This window comes from Anolis carolinensis, chromosome 2 (genome assembly GCF_035594765.1).
Source record: "Anolis carolinensis isolate JA03-04 chromosome 2, rAnoCar3.1.pri, whole genome shotgun sequence".
In the NCBI taxonomy this organism is placed as follows: Eukaryota; Metazoa; Chordata; class Lepidosauria; order Squamata; family Dactyloidae; genus Anolis; species Anolis carolinensis.
Window position 1 is genome coordinate 167,342,846 of NC_085842.1, and position 19,143 is coordinate 167,361,988.

The 19,143-nt window shown below is 41.2% G+C and overlaps 1 protein-coding gene across 2 annotated transcripts; it reads right to left on the reverse strand.

Moving 5' to 3' along the window:
- Positions 1-647: 647 nt before the first annotated feature.
- LOC100556524 (sterile alpha motif domain-containing protein 9-like) lies at positions 648-17,034 on the reverse strand. 2 transcript variants are annotated; one of them, XM_016994989.2, is made up of 5 exons: positions 16,851-17,034; positions 14,433-14,513; positions 11,944-12,055; positions 10,575-10,620; positions 648-5,876 (listed from the first exon to the last, which is right to left on the reverse strand). In XM_016994989.2, exons 4-5 carry the CDS (start codon positions 10,576-10,578, stop codon positions 1,180-1,182), a joined length of 4,701 nt encoding a protein of 1,566 aa, XP_016850478.2. In that variant the 5' UTR covers positions 10,579-10,620; positions 11,944-12,055; positions 14,433-14,513; positions 16,851-17,034; the 3' UTR covers positions 648-1,179. The 2 variants fall into 2 exon arrangements, with proteins under 2 accessions (XP_016850478.2, XP_008112638.2); XM_008114431.3 differs by lacking the exon at positions 14,433-14,513.
- Between the last annotated feature and the right edge of the window lie 2,109 nt (positions 17,035-19,143).

Below are 19,143 nucleotides of genomic sequence, written 5' to 3' on the forward strand. Positions count from 1 at the left end.
TTTTGTTAAAATATGATCTTCCAGAGAAGAGCCAAAAACGTGTTTGAGTAAAATAATATTTTCAGTGGTATATATCCACATGTACTTATGCAAGGCAATTTGGCTTTCAGTTGTTAGGCTGATAACTTAGTTGTCTTTGATCTGTTAGGAACAGATTATGCCAATGCACAAAATATGGCATTTCTTAAGAATTCTTTTCAATGCCCAAAAACATCTTCCATAAAATGTCTTGTTTCTATATCATGCTCTTAGGAGACAAAAATAGACTTTATTAAAAGTAACATCTCATTTACTCACAACCTTCATGTATTCAGCATATAGGTACTTGTCAATCCCGTTACAGATCAATTTGAAGTGGTTTCTCTGTGCAGGTAACACAGTGCATCTTCCTTATAATCAACAGCAACATGAATTTTCTCTTAACAGTCCAAAGTCAAAATGGAGTCTGAGCTCTGACCAGTCCCAAATCTGATCATGTGGTCTGCGGCCCCTCCCACAACCTCAAGAAACATAAAGGGGAAGCTGCATGCCAAAACATACATGTACAGTACAGTAAGCAAACAGAATAATATACAAAACAAATTACTAGTGGAGGCTTGAAGAAATATGCTATTTCCAACACCACAGGCCTGTATGTTACAAATTCTGCCCCCTTGACAGAATTACTTTTCCTTCAAAGTATCAATGAACAGTTCAATTCTATATATGTCTACTCAGAAGTAAATACAATTGAATTCAGCAAGACTTTCTTTTCAGAAAGTGGATATAAAATGGATTGTAGTCCAAAAGATAAAAGTTATTCTGGAAGGAGAATTTTCGCTCATCTACAATGTCACCAACATATATAAATGAATGTGCCTCCTTCCCAGTCTCAACTGGAGGAGGAAGATCATATTTGCAGGAAGGGAATAGGTTGTTACACAGCATGCAACAACAAGGCTATTTCTTGGTGGCTATTTCATCAGATAAATGTAATATTAAAATGCTAATTGTTAGCTCTCAATCTTCACACTGATGTAGAGGGATTTGTATTAGCCATGACTGACTTAACTGGTAATTGTATAAGTCACAACTGTCTGAATGCTTGTGAATCTAAACTAAATATGATCAGTTCTGGATCTAACCCATTATTTCTTTGAGTACTTTTCTATTTGATATTTATAGGGCACAGGATATTTTCTACATTTTTACCTGAATGTCATGAGCAGCAAGTCCATTAAATGAGAAACCTAGATAAAATTTTACGTTTTCATTTCCAGGTGGCACTGAATCAAAATGCAAAGGTAAAATTGGAACCCGCCCTGAGTGACCCATTGCAAAAACTCTGCCATCTTCTGTCCAACCATTGACTCTTTCCAGGATATTGTGTACGTCTGGGATTTTCCATACTTCGCCATTCTGCCAATTTTTCCGACGCTCATCTAGGGATCCTTTCATGAGTTTATCAATCTTTGTTCTGGACACAATTTTTGTCAAATCATAGCCTTTTCCCAAGAAAAATATGGTGTAGATTCTTTTCTTTCTTGGGGCAACATCTTTTATTTTGATGTCATGCAAGCGCTTCAAGGTATTAAGGGCAGACTTTAAGATGTCATCTTTATCTGAGGAAGAATCTTTGTCCAGTGCAGCGTCAGGCCAGTAAAGTAAAGTAAGCAAAAAATGAGCGCTGGCAGGGAAGATAGCGTGCCTCTTTTTAAAGAATCTCTTGCTGAATTCTCGGAGCGTCCGAAGGTTAAGGAGTGCGGAAGAACCAGGTGACAGACATGCAAGAGTAAAGTGGCACAATATATAATTTATAAGATCTGTATCATCCACATTTTTTGGGTTTGAGTACAAGCTTATTATTTTTTCTAGACTTTGAATGGATTTCTTATCATTTTTATCTGACAGGAATGAGAGAATAGTGGTGACATTTCCTCCACCATGTTTACAAATATTCATTTGTCTGATCAGCTGGGTTTCAGATCGTGCACCATTTTCTTCAATCAATGTACTGGAACTAAAGAACGTTGCATAAACCTTGCATTGTCTTTTGAGCCATCCTCTGGGATTATTAACTTGTTCTTCTCTCTTATCATCATCATCTGCTTGGTTTTTATCTGTTTGGAAATAACTTAGATCTTCTGAAATCCAGTCAAGAGCATTGTAAATATTCTGGCGTAAGCCTTTTAAGCGGCTGTGAAGATTTCCCCAAGGCTTCTTAATGTCTTCCGGGATGTAATCTGTAAGTAAATACTGAACAAGTTCAGGATTCTCTCCTTTTGCATCTTTAGGAAACACATCAAGGGTAGATAGTAGTTTCAGTAAGCGACATCCCACTTCTACCTCTCCAAAATACCCTGAGTTATTCATGGTGTCCCTCTCAGATTTTGCAGCTTGCTGTGTGGCTCTGAAGCACTTCATAGCCTTAAGGGCAATTTCTATAATTTCAGTGATATCTCTAGCAATCTCTTCATCTGATTTTTTGTCCACTATAAAGTTAAACCACTTCCTGTACACCTGCCCTTCTGTGTCTAAAATAAATGAATCATTTGGCAAGTGGGATTTTGCTACTTCCGCCCAAAATTTTGCATCCTCAAATTTTTCATAAACATAATGCAATCTGGCAAGTTGTTGCGCAAAGAACGCATCTTTTCCCAAGCATTCATACGCGTATTTTAACACTTCTATAGCTTTTTCAGGATTTTCTGTGGTACAGATATGCTCAATGAATGGAGAGAAAAGGCTGTCAGTGTTGTCGCCCCTACTCTTCTTGTCACGCCTTATAAACAGATCTCTGATGAATTTTATAAGTTCTTCCCTCCCAAATCGATGTTGAAGAAAAACTTTTTCTTGGAGAAGTTTCATGGCAATTTTACTCTGAGGCTGACTTCCGGAAAGCTGGCACAGTATTTCTTTTGCCACCAAGTGGTGGATTATCCGAATGGATGATATATATGTGGTCGTTTCTCTCAATTTAATGAAAATAAGCTGGGCCTGTTCACTTAAGTTACTTATGAAATCATATTGTCTCACTGATATTTCTTCATATGGCATAAGTCCCAGGAAAGCTTCACAGTGGGATAACGAGATGTAGGAATTATGGACGTAGAAATTGAGCAAGGCAACGTATCTCATTAAACTAGTTTCTTGGGAAGATAAGTCTATATCTTTAAGCAAGTGTTCCACAAATTCTCTCACATATGCTGGGTCAAACTCATTGCTCATGAGAACAAATGTGAGTATATATTCCAACTTAAAATCCTTTTGATTTTCAAATTTTTCTAGCTTTGTTCTGAACTGGTTTTTCTCTTGGTCTGTCAGTTTGTGAGTAACAGACACTGTATCCAAAGGAGATGCTTTGCAAAATTTATTAGGGGCATTGGACCGTTTACAACACAGAAGGATGAAGGAAGGCTTGGAAGAATGTTTTTTATTAGGCCCCATGGAATTCATTAAAGTATAGATTAAATCTTCAAAGTACTCTTCATCATAATCTTCCACCAAAAGGAGGACGGGGAGACAGTTTTGGGGGTCTTTTTCATCATAATGTCGGAAGTCAACTGCATGCTGACAGACAGTAGCGACTGGGAATGTGGTTTTGATGACAGCACATCGCAAATCGGTCCTCTGTTTCCACAGCACTTGCCTGGCTATGGTACTTCCTCCGCTCCCGGGTTCGTGGAACACTTTCAGTTTCACTACGGAATGCTGGAACAGGCTCCCGTATATCACATCATTCAACATTCTCGATAGCTCCTTAGAGGCTTCCCTTTCGATAATTTCCCCACACTTCCTTTTATCAGCAAGCCAAAAATTTTTCCAACTGACTTTTTTACCCCGATAAAAGGTTTCATCTATCATCTGTATTTCTTTTGTACTCAGAAGGTCTAATATGATATCATCACATTGATCAGCACACAAAATTTCAAGAGAATACATTTTCTCTTCTTCAAGTGTGGGAAGTAGACACAGACCCTTTGTGGAAACAGGTAAATGCCTGTAATTGGTTGTACAAGGCAGTTTGCTTTGGATAGTAGCATCCACATGGCTTAGCTTCATGCCTACAATACTCTGCTGCTCTAGTGTCTCAATGCTGCAGGATGCCTGTGCTAGATTAGCCCATTTTTCATAGTTTTCTCTAGACTCAGAAAGGCATATTATGAAATCCATGCCATTCATTTCACTGTAAAATTCATGGAAGGTGTCTACGATTGGTTTCTCCACAGGCGAAAAAAGTAAGAAGAGCACCTTAAAAGAGCCCTTTGGGAGGAGATCGTCACAGATAAAAGATACTGCCTTTTTCAGGTACTTTCTCTTAGTTCTAATCCAAGTGTTCTCATCACATGCCTTTTCATTCCCAGGGAAGTCACTGCGCCCATTGCAAAATATCCAACTTTTCTTAACAAATAAGCAGAGATGTTTTGAGAAGTCATTTGTGCTCATCTTGTTGTCATTGGAATAATCTTTCAAGAAATGAGAAGTAGTTGCATGGTATTTTTTGTACTTGAAGTACAAACCTGATATGCTGGAGTCTTCATCAAAATCAAATACACAGAAAATGTTAATGTGCCTCAAAAAATCAATAGACTTGATGTCTTCCTCTCCACATTTGTTGGCAACAAGAATGTACCACACAGAGCTGTCTAAACAGCTTTTGCCATCTGTCAATAAGACAGATAATTTTCGCCCTAAATTTTGAGGGCTATCTGTTTGATTTTTGTGATTGAATGTTTCAGCCTTCTTCCTCCAATGGTCTCTTTCTTGTAAATCCTGAATGAATTTTATGAGATTATCATTTTTTACTGGTTCAGACTTTGAACCAACTCTTTGGAAAGCAATTTTATCCCTTTCAAAATTTATCTTATTGCTTTTTTCAATAAAATCTGGTATGCGTACTTGAAATAGCTTTCCTTTTACAATGTCGAATAATGGTTCAATGTCAACTTCTACTACAAAAAACTGTTCATGGCTATCTGTCGAAATAACTTCAATAAAAACAGGGGGGTGAATACATTGTCTTGCAGTAGCATGAACACTGGACTCAAAACATTTTTCTATGTAATCCAAAGCATCCACATACATTTCTGTCTCTCTTATTGGTATTCCAATGATTTGTCCATGTGTCCGGTTCTTTTCCTTATCACGGTCCATCACCCCAAAGTGAATAGTGCCATTTGTTCGGATGTTCAGGCAGGCAGACGCAAACTTTATAACTTCACGGGCAAATTTTACTTGAAGTCTTGGTCTGTCCAGCATGGCAGCTGTATCAAATGATTTGTATTCATGACAAGGAATGATTAGATCATGGCTTCCTGTTTCTGGAGCAAAAACTGAATTTTTAACATACTTAAAATTAATGTCAGTGCTCTTGAATGGCCTGAATGGGCTCAGGCGTACTGGATCAAGTGGAACGGAGATATTCACTGTGCTTTCCATTTCGCTGTGAGTGTCACTTGAGTGTGTTGTGTTTTTTTCGTTTGAGCACTGTGGTTTTAAAGATCCACGTGGCAAAGAAGCTGGTTTAAGGTCAGAGGCGGGTTTGTGTTTGTTTTCCTCTTGGTTCCCTTTTTTTTCTTCAGTTGATGAGTCTGACTCTTTTGGATATTTGCTCTCTGAATGAGTTTTGTTGTGGTCTAATGCAGTCACTCCTCCAATCTTGTCTTGATAGCCAATATTCCCTTGCAAAAGTTTATCCCTTTTCTGTATTAGTATGTGAATCTGGCCTTGTTTCATACCCATTCCCTTGAGAAATTTATCATCTAATATTTTAAGTGCTGGACCAGTTACTTCCTCTTCGCAGAGCTTTTCAACATACACTTTCTTAATCCCAATGGATTCAAGCCAGTACTTCACATGACTCTCATTCCATTCATCCAGAGGTAAGTCAGTGTAATCTGAAAGTAAAAAAAATAAATAAATATCCTGACATTGTAGAATTAAAATTCTACATATATTTATCTAAAAATTCACTTTTAGAAAAATGAAAATCCAGTAATTGAAAGCTCTCAGAATTTATGAAATGGAGATTATCTGCTATTAGGGCAGGTGAATGCCAAAGAGAGAGACATGACTTTGGTTCAATCATTCTCAGTTTTTGCATTTTTATTATATACTAACTTGGGGACCCGGTGATGCCCAGGTTATTTGAAAAAGGCATTGTTTGTTTTTGGATGTTAGGTATTCTTAGTTTGGTGTGGGTAAACTACAATTCCCATGTTTCTCTGGATGCAGGTGAACTACAACTCCCAAAATGAAGGTCAATTCTCCCCCAAACTGTGCAGTATATTCATTTGGTCATGGGGGTTCTCTGTGCCAGCTTTGGTCCTGGTCCATCATTAGTGGGGTTCGGAGTGCTCTTTAATTGCCGGTGAACTATACATCCCAGTACCTACATCTCCAAAATGTCCAAGCCAATTCCCCTCAAAATTCACCAGTATTCAAACTTGGGCATATTGGGTATGCATGCCAAGTTTGGTCCAGATCCATCACTGTGGGATTCATAGGAGAGTATAGCCTTTCTACTGGTGTACTGTGCGCCTAATGCACCAGTGGACAGCCTATCACAGCTGCTGGAGGTTGTGTCGGAGTGGGCCTTGAGGTTCCCCAGGCTTATTGTTTTGGGGGACTTCAATGTCCACATTGAGGCAGGCTCCTTCTCCTCAGCAGCTGAAGACCTAGTGTCGACCATGGCGACACTAGGACTCTCACTTTATAATACTGGGCCTACACATCAGGCTGGCCACACACTAGATTTGATCTTCAGAGTTGGAATCCAAGTGACTCTAACCTCCGTTTCGGAGGTCCCATGGTCGGACCACTGTGCCCTAGGAATCCGTATAGAGCACACCAACCCACCCAGCCTGGGCGCCAAACCTATTTGGGTTTGCCCGAAGAGACTTATGGAACCGGTCAGGTTCCTGAATGCTCTAAAGGCCATAGAACCTGTCAGCAACTCACTGGAGGTGCAAGTGGATATATGGAACACCAAATTATCCAATGCACTCTATGAGATCGCCCCTAGACTCCCTCTCCGACCCCGTAAGAATCAGTCTCCTTGGTTTCCTGAGGAGCTCCATGCAATGAAACGAGAGAAGAGACGGCTAGAGATTGTGTGGCGGGAACGCCGTGACGAGGAATCAAAAGCAGCTTATAAGAAGTTCAGAGAGTCTTATGAGCAGGCTATCACCGAGGCAAAAAATTCGTATTATGCTTCCTTGATAGCGTCTGCGAGCTCACACCCAGCACAATTATTTAAGATCATTAGATCCCTGACAAGAGTCCCTTCTGTTCCAAACAATAATGATCTGGCTCCTTCTGCTGAGGTTTTCCAGATCTCACTTCTCCGCTGGGAACTCCCTGCCACGATGGATACAGTAACTGAACTTGAGACTCCGTGGCCACTCACTGGGCCCATCCTCGACCGGTTTACCCCACTGGATGCAGAGGCTGTCGACAGGATCATGACTGCAGCTAGGCCGACCACCTGCTCCCTTGATCCATGTCCCTCCTGGCTAGTAAAATCCTGCCTAGAGGGATTACGTGAACCTCTGTTGAATATAATAAATAGCTCCCTTGAGCAAGGAGTTTTTCCAGAGGGTTTAAAAGAGGCGTCGGTATCTCTGCTGCTGAAGAAACCAGACTTAGATCGTTCAGTTCCCGCTAGCTACCGCCCAGTCTCGAACTTTCCGTTTCTGGGTAAGGTGGTTGAGAGGGCAGCAGTCGAACAGTTGCAGCAGTTCCTTAATGACACAGCCGGATTTGACCCCTTCCAGTCTGGCTTCCGTAGGAGGCACGGGATGGAGACTGTGCTGGTTGCCATCACAGACCAACTTTGCTGCCAGAGGGATCAAGGCAGATCAGCGCTGCTCGTGTTATTGGATCTCACAGCAGCATTTGATACGGTCGACCACAATCTATTGACCCACCACCTAGCCATGACGAGGGTTAGGAGATACCCCTGAAATGGGTGTCCTCTTTCCTCCAGAATCGGGGACAGCGTGTGGTGAGGGGAGGGATGGTTTCCGAGAGGTCTCCGCTAACTTGTGGGGTCCCGCAGGGAGCTATTCTCTCTCCTCTGTTATTTAACATCTATATGCGACCGCTTGCCTGACTGGTGAGAAGCTTTGGGCTTGAGTGCCACCAGTACGCTGATGACACTCAGCTCATTCTGAGGATGGAGGGCCAGCCGGACTCCGTACCCGATAGTTTCTATCAGTGCCTTGAGGCTGTTACCGGATGGTTGCGTGCCAGCAGGTTGAGGGTGAATCCAGTGAAGACGGAGATCCTTTGGCTGGGCCGTCCGGGGGGGAGGGAGATCCAGGTGCCTACCCTGGATGGTGAGACACTACGTCCTTCATCTTCTGTAAATAGTCTTGGTGTCTTACTGAACCCTCTGCTCACAATGGAGGCCCAGGTCTCTGCGGTGAGCAGATCTGCGTTTTTCTATCTATGTCAGGCTAGGTGACTGGCTCCCTACCTATCTAGGAACGACCTGGCTACGGTGATGCAGGCGATGGTTATCTTGAGGCTTGACTACTGTAATGCCCTCTATATTGGCCCCCCTTTGTCAGTGATCCGGAAACTGAAGCTGGTGCAGAATGCGGTGGCTCGTCTTCTCGCCGGGGTGCCGGCATGGTGGTGTATCACCCCAATCCTTCAACAGTTGCACTGGCTTCCGATTGAGCACCAGATTACTTTCAAGGTGTTGGTACTAACTTTCAAGGCCTTACATGGTCTAGGGCCGGTGTACCTGAGGGCCCGCTTATCCCCTTACCAAGCCCAGAGATTAGTTCGGTCTAAAGACCAAAATTTGCTTGAAGTCCCTAACATCCGGACCTATCATTTGTCTTCTACTAGGCAGAGAGCCTTCTCGATTGTAGCTCCTTATCTATAGAATGCCTTGCCAGTTGAAATTTGAACTACCCGAGACCTACTTGCCTTTCGGAAAGCCTGTAAAACCTTTCTCTTCCGACAAGCCTTAGAAGGGTGAAAACTTGGGGCTATGTCCGTTCTTATTGTTATTTAAAGCTAACTGTATTGTTTTATCTATTTTTGTAAACCACTCCAAGCCAAATTGGGAGTAGCGGTATACAAGTCCAATAAATAAATAAATAAAAATGTTTGGGGTTCATAGTGCCCTCTGGATGTAGGTGAACTATAACTCCCGCCAAAGAGGTCGTGAGGGTTCTGTGTGACAAGTTAGATCCAGTTCCATTTTTGGTGGAGTTCAGAGTGCCTAGTACCTACAATCCCAGTATCTACAATGGCTAAAAATCTAGGTTAATTCCTCCCAAATTCCTCCAGTTGCTTTGTTGGTCATGGGGTTTCTGCATGCCAAATGTCATCCAGGTCCATTATTGAAGGGGGTCACAGTGCTCTGTCTTGATGCAGGATGAACTACAACTTCCATGCCATTGAGTCAGTCCACCAAATCCCTCTAGTCTGTTCAGTTGCTGTTGAATTCTTCTCTGTGTGCTGTGTGCCATAGGCAAGGGTAGGAAAGGGTTAATGGAGAGGCAGTGGGTGGGGTAATGCAAATTCCACACCAATGGAGAACCCTGGATGCCTCCCTGTGGTGGAGGAAACTCGTAAAACTCGTAAAATCTAGGGTGAAATGATCCCGGAATGAAAGCATTCCTTGGGTGGTGGGCTGTAGTGTTTGGGGAGGACATTGGCAGGGTTTGGGCTACATATTCACAGCGCTGGCTGTAACCTGCATGTCAGTGGAGGGAGGGCCATGGGTGTCTCTTGAGTCCTGGGAGTTGTAGCTGTTTGTGGAGGTGGGGGGGGGGGGGCTGTGTAAGTAGACATGTCTGCCACATATACACTTACAGATTTTCACTTTTATTATGTGTATAGATATGCATTTATTTTCACATACATCAGACTAATAAGGATGGCAAAATTTAATCCTGTGCTTAATCTTTGTTTGTGCTGCATAGGTCAGTGGATCAGGCTCTTGGTTTAAAGCACTGACCACTTCCTTAGAACTGGAACCATTTTTTGTGCTGGCAAAGAATTGCTGTGAAGGAAGCTTTTTTGTTTGTTTCCGTAAGGGAAGAATTATCCAGTGATGCATAGCTTCCCTTGCACTCAGCTTGTACCTGATGAGACACAAATTCCTTCCAGCTGTGGGGAGTTTGGAGCAGTACTGTGGTTAAAAGTGTCAGACGAGATTCAGTTATTTATTTCGTGTCAAAAGCATTGTACATTTCAAATAATGGAAATAAAAATAAAATTTAAAAAAATAAAAGAAAGAAATCACAAGCAACTAAATAGTTTTGGACCAAAAGTGGGAACCGCATTGTCTGTAGCTTTAAACAACTCCTCCTCTGTACATGAGGAGATATGTACGAGATTCAGTGAGATATGGTTTCAAATCCCCAACTCAGCCATGAGGTTTAAGTGAGTGATATTTGATGAATTGTTCTCTCAAGGAGCAAACCCCTATCTCACAAACTCTATACTCTTTGGTGAGATGAAAACAAGGGCTGTGGAAGGTCCATACGGGTTGGCTTTAGTTCTGTAGAAAAAGTGTGAGATAAAAATACTAAATGAGAAAGGTACAGACTGCTGGAAGACGAAAAACATACCCATTTTGTCTTTGAAGTTGTTTTCTTTTCAAAATAATAAGCAGATCTGAAAAGGAAAATAAAATTGTGAGAGATAGCATAGATGGCTACCATTTGCTTTGTAGGCAGGTTGAATGAAATTTTGAAAAACACTGTTGACCACACTGAAAAAATAGAAGACACTGCTTTAATTGTAGACAAAAAAAATTCATCCAGCAAGATTATAGAGTCCCTTGTGCAGGAGCTGCCACAAAAATTGGGGGCCACATTTCCTACTTCTGATCTAGCACCAGTTTACTGTAATACATTTCCAGAATAAAAGCAAGGACAGATGGACACATTTATTCACTCTTGCTTTTACCAAGGGGGAAAGTTTAAGGGGGAAATATCCTCATTTTGTTGTCCTCTGCAGTAAGACGCCAGCTCATACTTATTGAACCCCAATTCCCATTATCATTAGCCAGCAGAGTGAATAACGGGTGCCAGAAGTTGTAGTCCAAAAAATCTGGAAAGTGCACATGTTCCTCTTTCCAGCTCTTGCAAGTATGATTTCTGTCTTGTAGAATCACTTCTTTCTCTGTAGCCACCTAACTGATTATTTCATCAACTGAAGGAGAGGTGGGAATCTTGTGATCAAAGTGGGAACAAACACCCAGTATGAAAGTTAAAGTTTTACTGGTTCATGCTGCAGAAAACATCATAAAATGGTGCATAATTGTTATCCACATTCCCTGTTTTCAGAAAATCTCCAGTCTGCTGGGAGATTCTTCAGGACTCCATAGCAATTTAATAGTCCAACCAGGAATAGTTGTGCAGAATCTTAGCTCCCTCTGCTTTACTTTTCTGTCCACTTTTCCCTCCACAATTTAGATGACCCAGGGCTTTCCAGACAGGTCCTATATTTTAGGATCTGATCCCAGGATTTCTGCTCTAAACTGGATTATATGAGTCCCCACTGCCAGATAATCTGGGATAAACAGAAAGCCTGGGATCAGATCCTGGGATATAGGGTTTGTCTGGAAGGGCCCCCATGTGATGTCCGGTGTTTGCCTCTTTAGGCACAGTAAATCAGATAGAGTTCAAAAATCTTTTTGGTGTACTGAGAAATTTCTCACCACCCAACAATAAATGACACACTTGGATCGCAATGTGCATCGTTGAAAAAGGATATACTTGTCCAGGGAATTCCCCATTTGATTCTAAAGGATTGTAGTTTCACAGAATACTCCCAAACATTACAGTAGGACCAAAAGGTATGGCAACATAATAATGTTATAAGGCCTCTTCAAATTTGTTAAATCAACCAGTGGACTGATGGTATAGATGTCTTCATTTATTAAAAATACATTTCCTGTTCTCCTAGATACGATACACTAAACACACACTTTACCTTGTGATTGCCGTAACCTTTAGCACATTAGTAATCTGGAAGTGGTGGAAGCCAGAAAGAGTATGATGGCTGTCCTTGGCATTCCGTTTCATAATTTATCTACTGTGTGATCCTAGAAAAGAGGGAAGTGCATTTAGGAATTACTGTAGTTCACATGAGTTTGTTGATCCATTTCAAAATGACCATAGTATATATGGCAATGGAAAAATGTCCTTGTTGCCCTAAACATGTGTATTTTGCTTAAGAGGTTTGTTGATCCGTTTCAGCATGACCAGTCACAATGTCTGAGAAGCAAAGTGTTGGCCTGGATTCCATATCCACTAATATCTATAAGCAAGACTTCTTCATCATATTGACACATGATTTAAGGAAAGCAATGGGGGAACTCATAGTATCTGAAGCCATACTCAGTTTGAGGGCAACTAACTATTTTTTGTGTGTGTCAGGAGCGACTTGAGAAACTGCAAGTCACTTCTGGTGTGAGAGAATTGGCCGTCTGAAAGGACGTTGCCCAGAGGATGCCCGGATGTTTTTACCATCCTTGTGGGAGGCTTCTCATGTTCCCACATAGAGCTGGAGCTGATAGAGGGAGCTCATCCGCGCTCTTCCCGGGTTGGGTTTGAACCTGGCAGTCTTCAGGTCAGCAACCCAACCTTCAAGTCACAAGGCTTTAACCCACCGGGGGCGCCATATTACTATTGAAGAGTAATTATTGCAGACTTCCAGTTGACATGGCAGTGTGACCAGTTGGGAAGATTTCTCTGCTCCCAACAGCAACAATTTAGTGTCTTCCAGTGTGCTATTCAAGGGTCAGGAAGATTACCAAGGCTTAAATAAATGGACAAGGTTGATGTGCAAACTCCTTAATTAGTAGTAGCAGCCCAGGAGAAGTTGTAAGGCCCACAGTATTCCCTTATGGGGAGTGTGCGAAGCTACAGCCTCTCCGAAAGGCAGTCATTGGGCAGGAGATGAACGGTACACACAATCAGACTGCAGTTGTTTCTTATCATTTAACAGCACCAACCAATTCAACATGTTTAAATTTGTTTTTGCTTTTTCCATATCCTTGGAGTTAAATGGAACTAATGAAACAGAGAAAGACAAGGAAACTTCCATCTCAAATGTGGAAGGCGGAGGGGAGAAGAGAAGAAGAGGAGAATTAATTGAATCCTTGGGTCACATGTTCAACTACATGGACGGAATGATTTAATGATTTACGTCTTCAAAACAAGGACAATAAAAAGAAAAAAGATAAACTTAATAAAGCAGACGAGATCATTCTGAAGCATAATTAACAAATATATTAAGGAAGAAAAAGGAGAGAAAAGAGAGAAAGAAGGAAAATTTTTGTAGGAGAATGTGAGAAATAAGCTTTCAAAGGAAACTGTAAAGTGTATCTTCTGTTAAAGTAACTAACAATTTGTAAATCTCACTCAGTTGTCAGACTAAAAGAAAAAGGAGTAAAGTCTTCCTGAAGACTTGACCTTGAAAAAAATACATCGATTCAAAACAACATTCCATTCCATTCAAAAGTGAAAGAGACTCTATTTTAACAGACAATCAGATAGCCAGCAGAAAGACAATAGAAGGCAACACCTAGTGAACAAGTTTCATAGTGTTTCAGTTAGATCAAATGCTTGATTAGAAGAACTGGAACCCAGAAGGATGCCATAATCTATGGTATCGAAAGCCGCTGAGATATCCAGGAGAACCAGCAGGGACACTCCCCCTATCTAATTCTCTGCAGAGGTCATCCACCAAGATAACCAAAGCTGTCTCCATTCTGTGACCAGGCCTAAAACCAGATTGCGGGGGTCTAGATAATTGGTTTCATCCAAGAATCCCTGGAGAAGCCACCACCCGCTCTAGAACCTAGGCTGATGGAGGAACAGGAAACACGAGTATCCCACCATTTCTTGAACAACATCCTACAGGGCTATTATATCTTTTACTTAACAAAACCAATGTGTTCCTGGTTGTGGTGTGATACCAGAGGTATAAATAAAACGGAAATAATAGATCCTATCCCACAAAAAAAGAAGAGCAGTTTAACATGTTTTGGGAGACTTTTCATTAGAAACTACATCATATGCATGTGACATGAAATGAAATGACCAAGTCAATTAAGCCTTACATAAGTACACAAAAACATTTTCAATCCTCTGGTGAACTGAAGCACATATGAGAAAAAGGTAGTTTTATTTAATGCAACACCACTGATGCCTGCACCAAAATAAAAAAAGATGTATGCTCTGGTTGATAAACAAGCATGTATATTTTAAGACTCATATTTTCTACAACAGATAGGCTTACAAATGCCACATAGGCAGAGGATAAGGTGATGAGAGGACTGCTTCACTATTTTACCCCCTTGCTGGAGTTTTGCTGATTACATTCAAGGGTGTGGTTAGTATGTGGCTGTTTGCCAGAGATAGACTTAGTTAAATACATTCCAAGAAATTCTAAGGCACGGCATAACATATACTCACAGGTCTCCTTATTTCTGCAGTCCTTTATCACCATCTATTCAATGCTGCTAAACAGAGTCTAGTTGGCGATGAAAAGGGGACCTGGATGGCATTAAAAAGATTTTGTCTAAAGGGCCTTCTTTGTGAGAGGCTTTAACTAAGGCTTGCTTGCATTTACTCTTAGTATGCTTTGAGTGTAGTGCCAGAAGAGGGCAGGAAAGTCCACCAAAACAGCATTTTAAGTTTCGTTTCCTGCTAAGTTGATCAGGGTGTGATCAGAATGACTCAAGTGAAGAAATTTTTATAAAAATCTAGGCTTACAGTAATATATTTACATAGTGACATATGGCACTTTTACATACAGTAGAGTCTCACTTATCGAACATAAACGGGCCAGCAGAATGTTGGATAATAAGGAGGCATTAAGGAAAAGCCTATTAAACATCAAATTAGGTTATGATTTTACAAATGAAGCACCAAAACATCATGTTAGACAACAAATTTGGCAGAAAAAAGTAGTTTAATACCCAGTAATGCTATGTAGTAATTACTGTATTTATGAATTTAGCACCAAAATATCACGATATATTGAAAACATTGACTACAAAAATGCGTTGGATAATCCAGAACGTTGGATAAGCGAGTGTTGGATAAGTGAGACTCTACTGTATATAAGAACAGAACTGTTAACATTTTCATAGAAATGTACATCTATGTCACACTTAATATCACACAGACTGCCTTTATTGGCATACAAGGACAAAATTACAACACAAGTATATACAACAAAAGAAAGTTACAGATAAAAAGAGCACATACTTAAAAGTTACTAATCTCAAGAATAAAATTTACAAGTCTCACAAAAGAATACATCCTTGCCATTGAGAACACTGTGGAAAAATGTAATTCTTGTATTTCACTTAATATCAAAGGCTGACAAGTGACATTGCTATAAGTACAATTATGTATACTAATGCACATCTAATTTGCCCAGTGTTTAAATAAAGTACTGTAACAGGGTGTAGCTATGGAGTTGGGTTAAGAACCAACAACCCACATTTCTGGTCTTCAGCACCAAAATTTCAAAGCTTTACAGTAATTTAACTTCAGTTGAGCATTTACAAATAAAGTGTAAACATCAAAAGGGGAAGGCTACAAACATGTCAAGTAAGTCCCCAAGATCTACATGTAATAGTGTACATCCATCTACTTTCAAACTTGAGTTTTCACATATCCTTCAATTTGGCTGCAAAATTGTTATACTAAGGATGTCCTTTGTATACACTAGAAAAATGTAACAGTATAACACTCTGCCTTCCATTTCTCAAATTCTCAGTTCTCAAATATAAATTGGTGACACACTCTTGCTAGAATCCCTGCAAGTGGTTTTAAAGTTGCATTGTAAATTATATTTTGTCATTGTATACATTATCTGAGTTAATTAGTTCAGACATTTTACAAATTACAGGGACAGCAAATTCTAATTTATCTCTTGTTACACTTTTTGTTTATGTATTGCCTCCTTTTCTTTCTTCAGCCTTTTACCAGCCCCAGAAGAAAGTTGTTAAATATTACAGCCTGAATTTCATTGTAGGTAAAGGTAAAGCTTTTCCTCTGACATTAAGTCTAGTTGTGTCCATCTCTGGGGGTTGGTTCACATCTCCATTTCTAAGCTGAAGAGCTGGCATTGTCCGTAGACACCTCCAAAGTCATGTGGCAGGCATGACTGCATGGAGCGCCGTTACCTTCTTGCTAGAGCTGTACCTATTGATCTGCTCACATTTGCCTGTTTTCGAACAGCTAGGCTGGCAGAAGCTGGGGCTAACAGTGGGAGCTCACCCTGCTCCCTGGATTCGAACTGCCAATCTTTCAGTTAGCAAGTTCAGCAGCTCAGCAGTTTAACCCACTACGCCAATGGAGACATGAAATGCATTGTAAATAACTGGAAAAATTAGATGGGATGGACTTTTCACAACCCTTGAGACTTTGGGTGAATCTACACTGTAAAATTAATGCAGTTTGACAGCATTTTAATTGCCATGGCTCAATGCTATGGAATCCAAATACTCTTTGGCAGAGAAAGCTAAAAGCCTTGTAAGACACCTACTCCTGTGATTTCATACCGGTAGCATTGAGCCAAGGCAAGTGGTGCCATATTGCATTAATTCTACAGTGCAGATGCACTATGTCTTTTCTTTTCATCCTGTCCATAGTAAATTCCACAGCTACATGAACTTCTAATCCAGAAATTATGGGATTAATTCTTCACAACTGTTGCTGTGTGTATGTCAGTATCTATGCCCCTGATCTTGACTAGATCACACACACACTGAGATTGAAAGCAGTTAACTAGGGTTTCCTCTCAGATCTGATGCCTCAAGCAATTTCTTTTTGTGGTTCCTCAGGCAGTCGGTTTCTAGCTGTGAATAAGTATCTTACCTTGTGTAGCATGTTGAATCAACACAAAGTTTTCAGTGGGCTTCCCAAATTGCAAATTCTTAAGGTACTGCTTTGAAGAAAGGAAGGAATTTGCTTGATAGCTGAGTCACAGTCTCCTTTATATCTTTGTACCAGTGATGTAAAAAACGTTTCACTTTCCAGCAAGGCAGAGAGGAAGTGGATTGAGAAAGGAAGGGCTCTTTAAGGAAGGAAACTTGGATTGGCTGGGTCCCATGCACTATTTTGTTTCATTTAGAAAAAAGGGAGGCAACGATTTGAACTGCAAGATCTAACAGCCTCAACATTAGAAACAGGTTTCACAGCTATAAGGTAAATTATGAGGGGTGTTCATTAAAGATTTCCCCTGACCCACTTCTATTTATCAAAAGGCACTGAAACTGCACATGTGTAATGATATGTCTCTATAGGTTACGTGCCAATCTACAACTCAGAACAAATAACGGTCTTGATTGTACAGGTGCTGATGTGGTGTGAGGTTTGATAATGGACCCAATGGAATACAAAGCAATCATCAAGTTCCTTTACTTGAAAGGCCGAACACCAAAGGAGATGTTCAATGAGATGAAAGAGGTTTATGGTGATGAATCCCCATCATATGATGTAGTCAAGAACTGGCATCGTCAATTCAAATGTGGTCAGACTTCAGTGCAAACAGCTCCAATTCCAGGGTGACCCCACTCTGCTATTGATGAACACATAATCCAGCAAGTGGAGGTCAGCATTTTGGAAAATTGCCATGCAATCACTCATCGCCTAGCCCAAAATGTCAAGATTACTGTGGGGTCTGTGGAAAAAATAATCCAAGACCATCTTCACATGCATAAGGTATCTGCTCGCTGGGTTGCCCGGCTGCTCACACCTTTCCAGAAGCAGGAACGAGTCAAGTGCTCTCAGGCTCTATTGACGATGTGCCATGAAAACCAGGAGGACTTTTTCAACAGACTGATCACACAGAATGAAAACTGGGTCCGTCACTATGATCCTGAGACTAAAGTCCAGTCAATGCAATGGAAGCATCATTATTCACCACCCCTAAAAAAGGCCCAACTTTCAACAGGCAAGGTCATGCTCACAGCATTTTGGGACCAGCATGGAGTAGTATTGATGGATTTCCTAGCAAAGGGCACCATGATCACTGGGGCATACTATGCTTCACTGCTGCAGAAATTGCAGGAGGCATCGAAACCAAAAGACATGGTATGCTCATCAAAGGAGTTCACCTTCTGCAAGACAATGCACCATCACAATTCACATGTTGCCCAAATGGAAGCATGCTCCTGTGGCTTTGACATTCTACTGCATCCCCCTTGTTCACCTGACCTCACACCATCGGACTTCCACCTCTTTCCAACCATGAAGTTATTTTTGAAGGGGAACCATTTTTCAGATGATGAGACACTGATTTCCGAAATCACAATGTGGCTTTTGGAGCAACCCGACGACTTCTACAAGCGAGGTGTTTACAGTTGATTAAGAAGATTGGAGAAGTGTTTGTCCCTAGGTGGCAGCTATGTAGAGAAGGACTAATAACTGTGCCAAGTTTCATTGCTCTTAGTCCATAGGAACTGGGTCAGGGGAAATATTTAATGAACTTTCGTATATGCAGACCTAAGAAAAAAGATACATGGATCTAAGAAAAAAATGCCAGGGAGGGACAGGAGACATTTGTTCTTATTGAGTTACTTGTTTTTGTGGCCTTCTTCATAACACCCACATTGCTTCCTTTGTCTTTCTCTCCCACTTTCGCCCCTTGCAGCCGGCCCAGGTAACCACATGACCCCACGGCCCCCAGACCCCCGAAATGGCGCTTCCTCCCTTCCATATACCACATCCTTGCACCCCAACTAACTCTGGCATCAGAATCCTGTTTTCCTAGGCACAGCTGGGTTTATGGGGTCAATAGAGATGGATTGGTCCCGGAGATTATGGGTGCTTGTATCCATTGTGGGTTTTTTTGTGTGTGTCAGGAGTGACTTGAGAAACTGCAAGTTGCTTCTAGTGAGAGAAAATTGGCTGTTTGCAAGGAATTTGCCCAGGGGACGCCCAGATGTTCAATGTTTTACTATCCTTGTGGAAGGCTTCTTCCATGTCCCCGCATGGGGAGCTGTAGCTGACAGAGAGAGCTCATCCACATTCTCCTCAGATTTGAACCAGCAAACTTCAGGTCAGCAACCCAACCTTCAGGTCAGCAGTCTTGCCGGTACAAGGGTTTAACACACTGTGCCACCAGGGGCTCCATCTATTGTGGTGATGATCAGGAAGAACTGGAGGG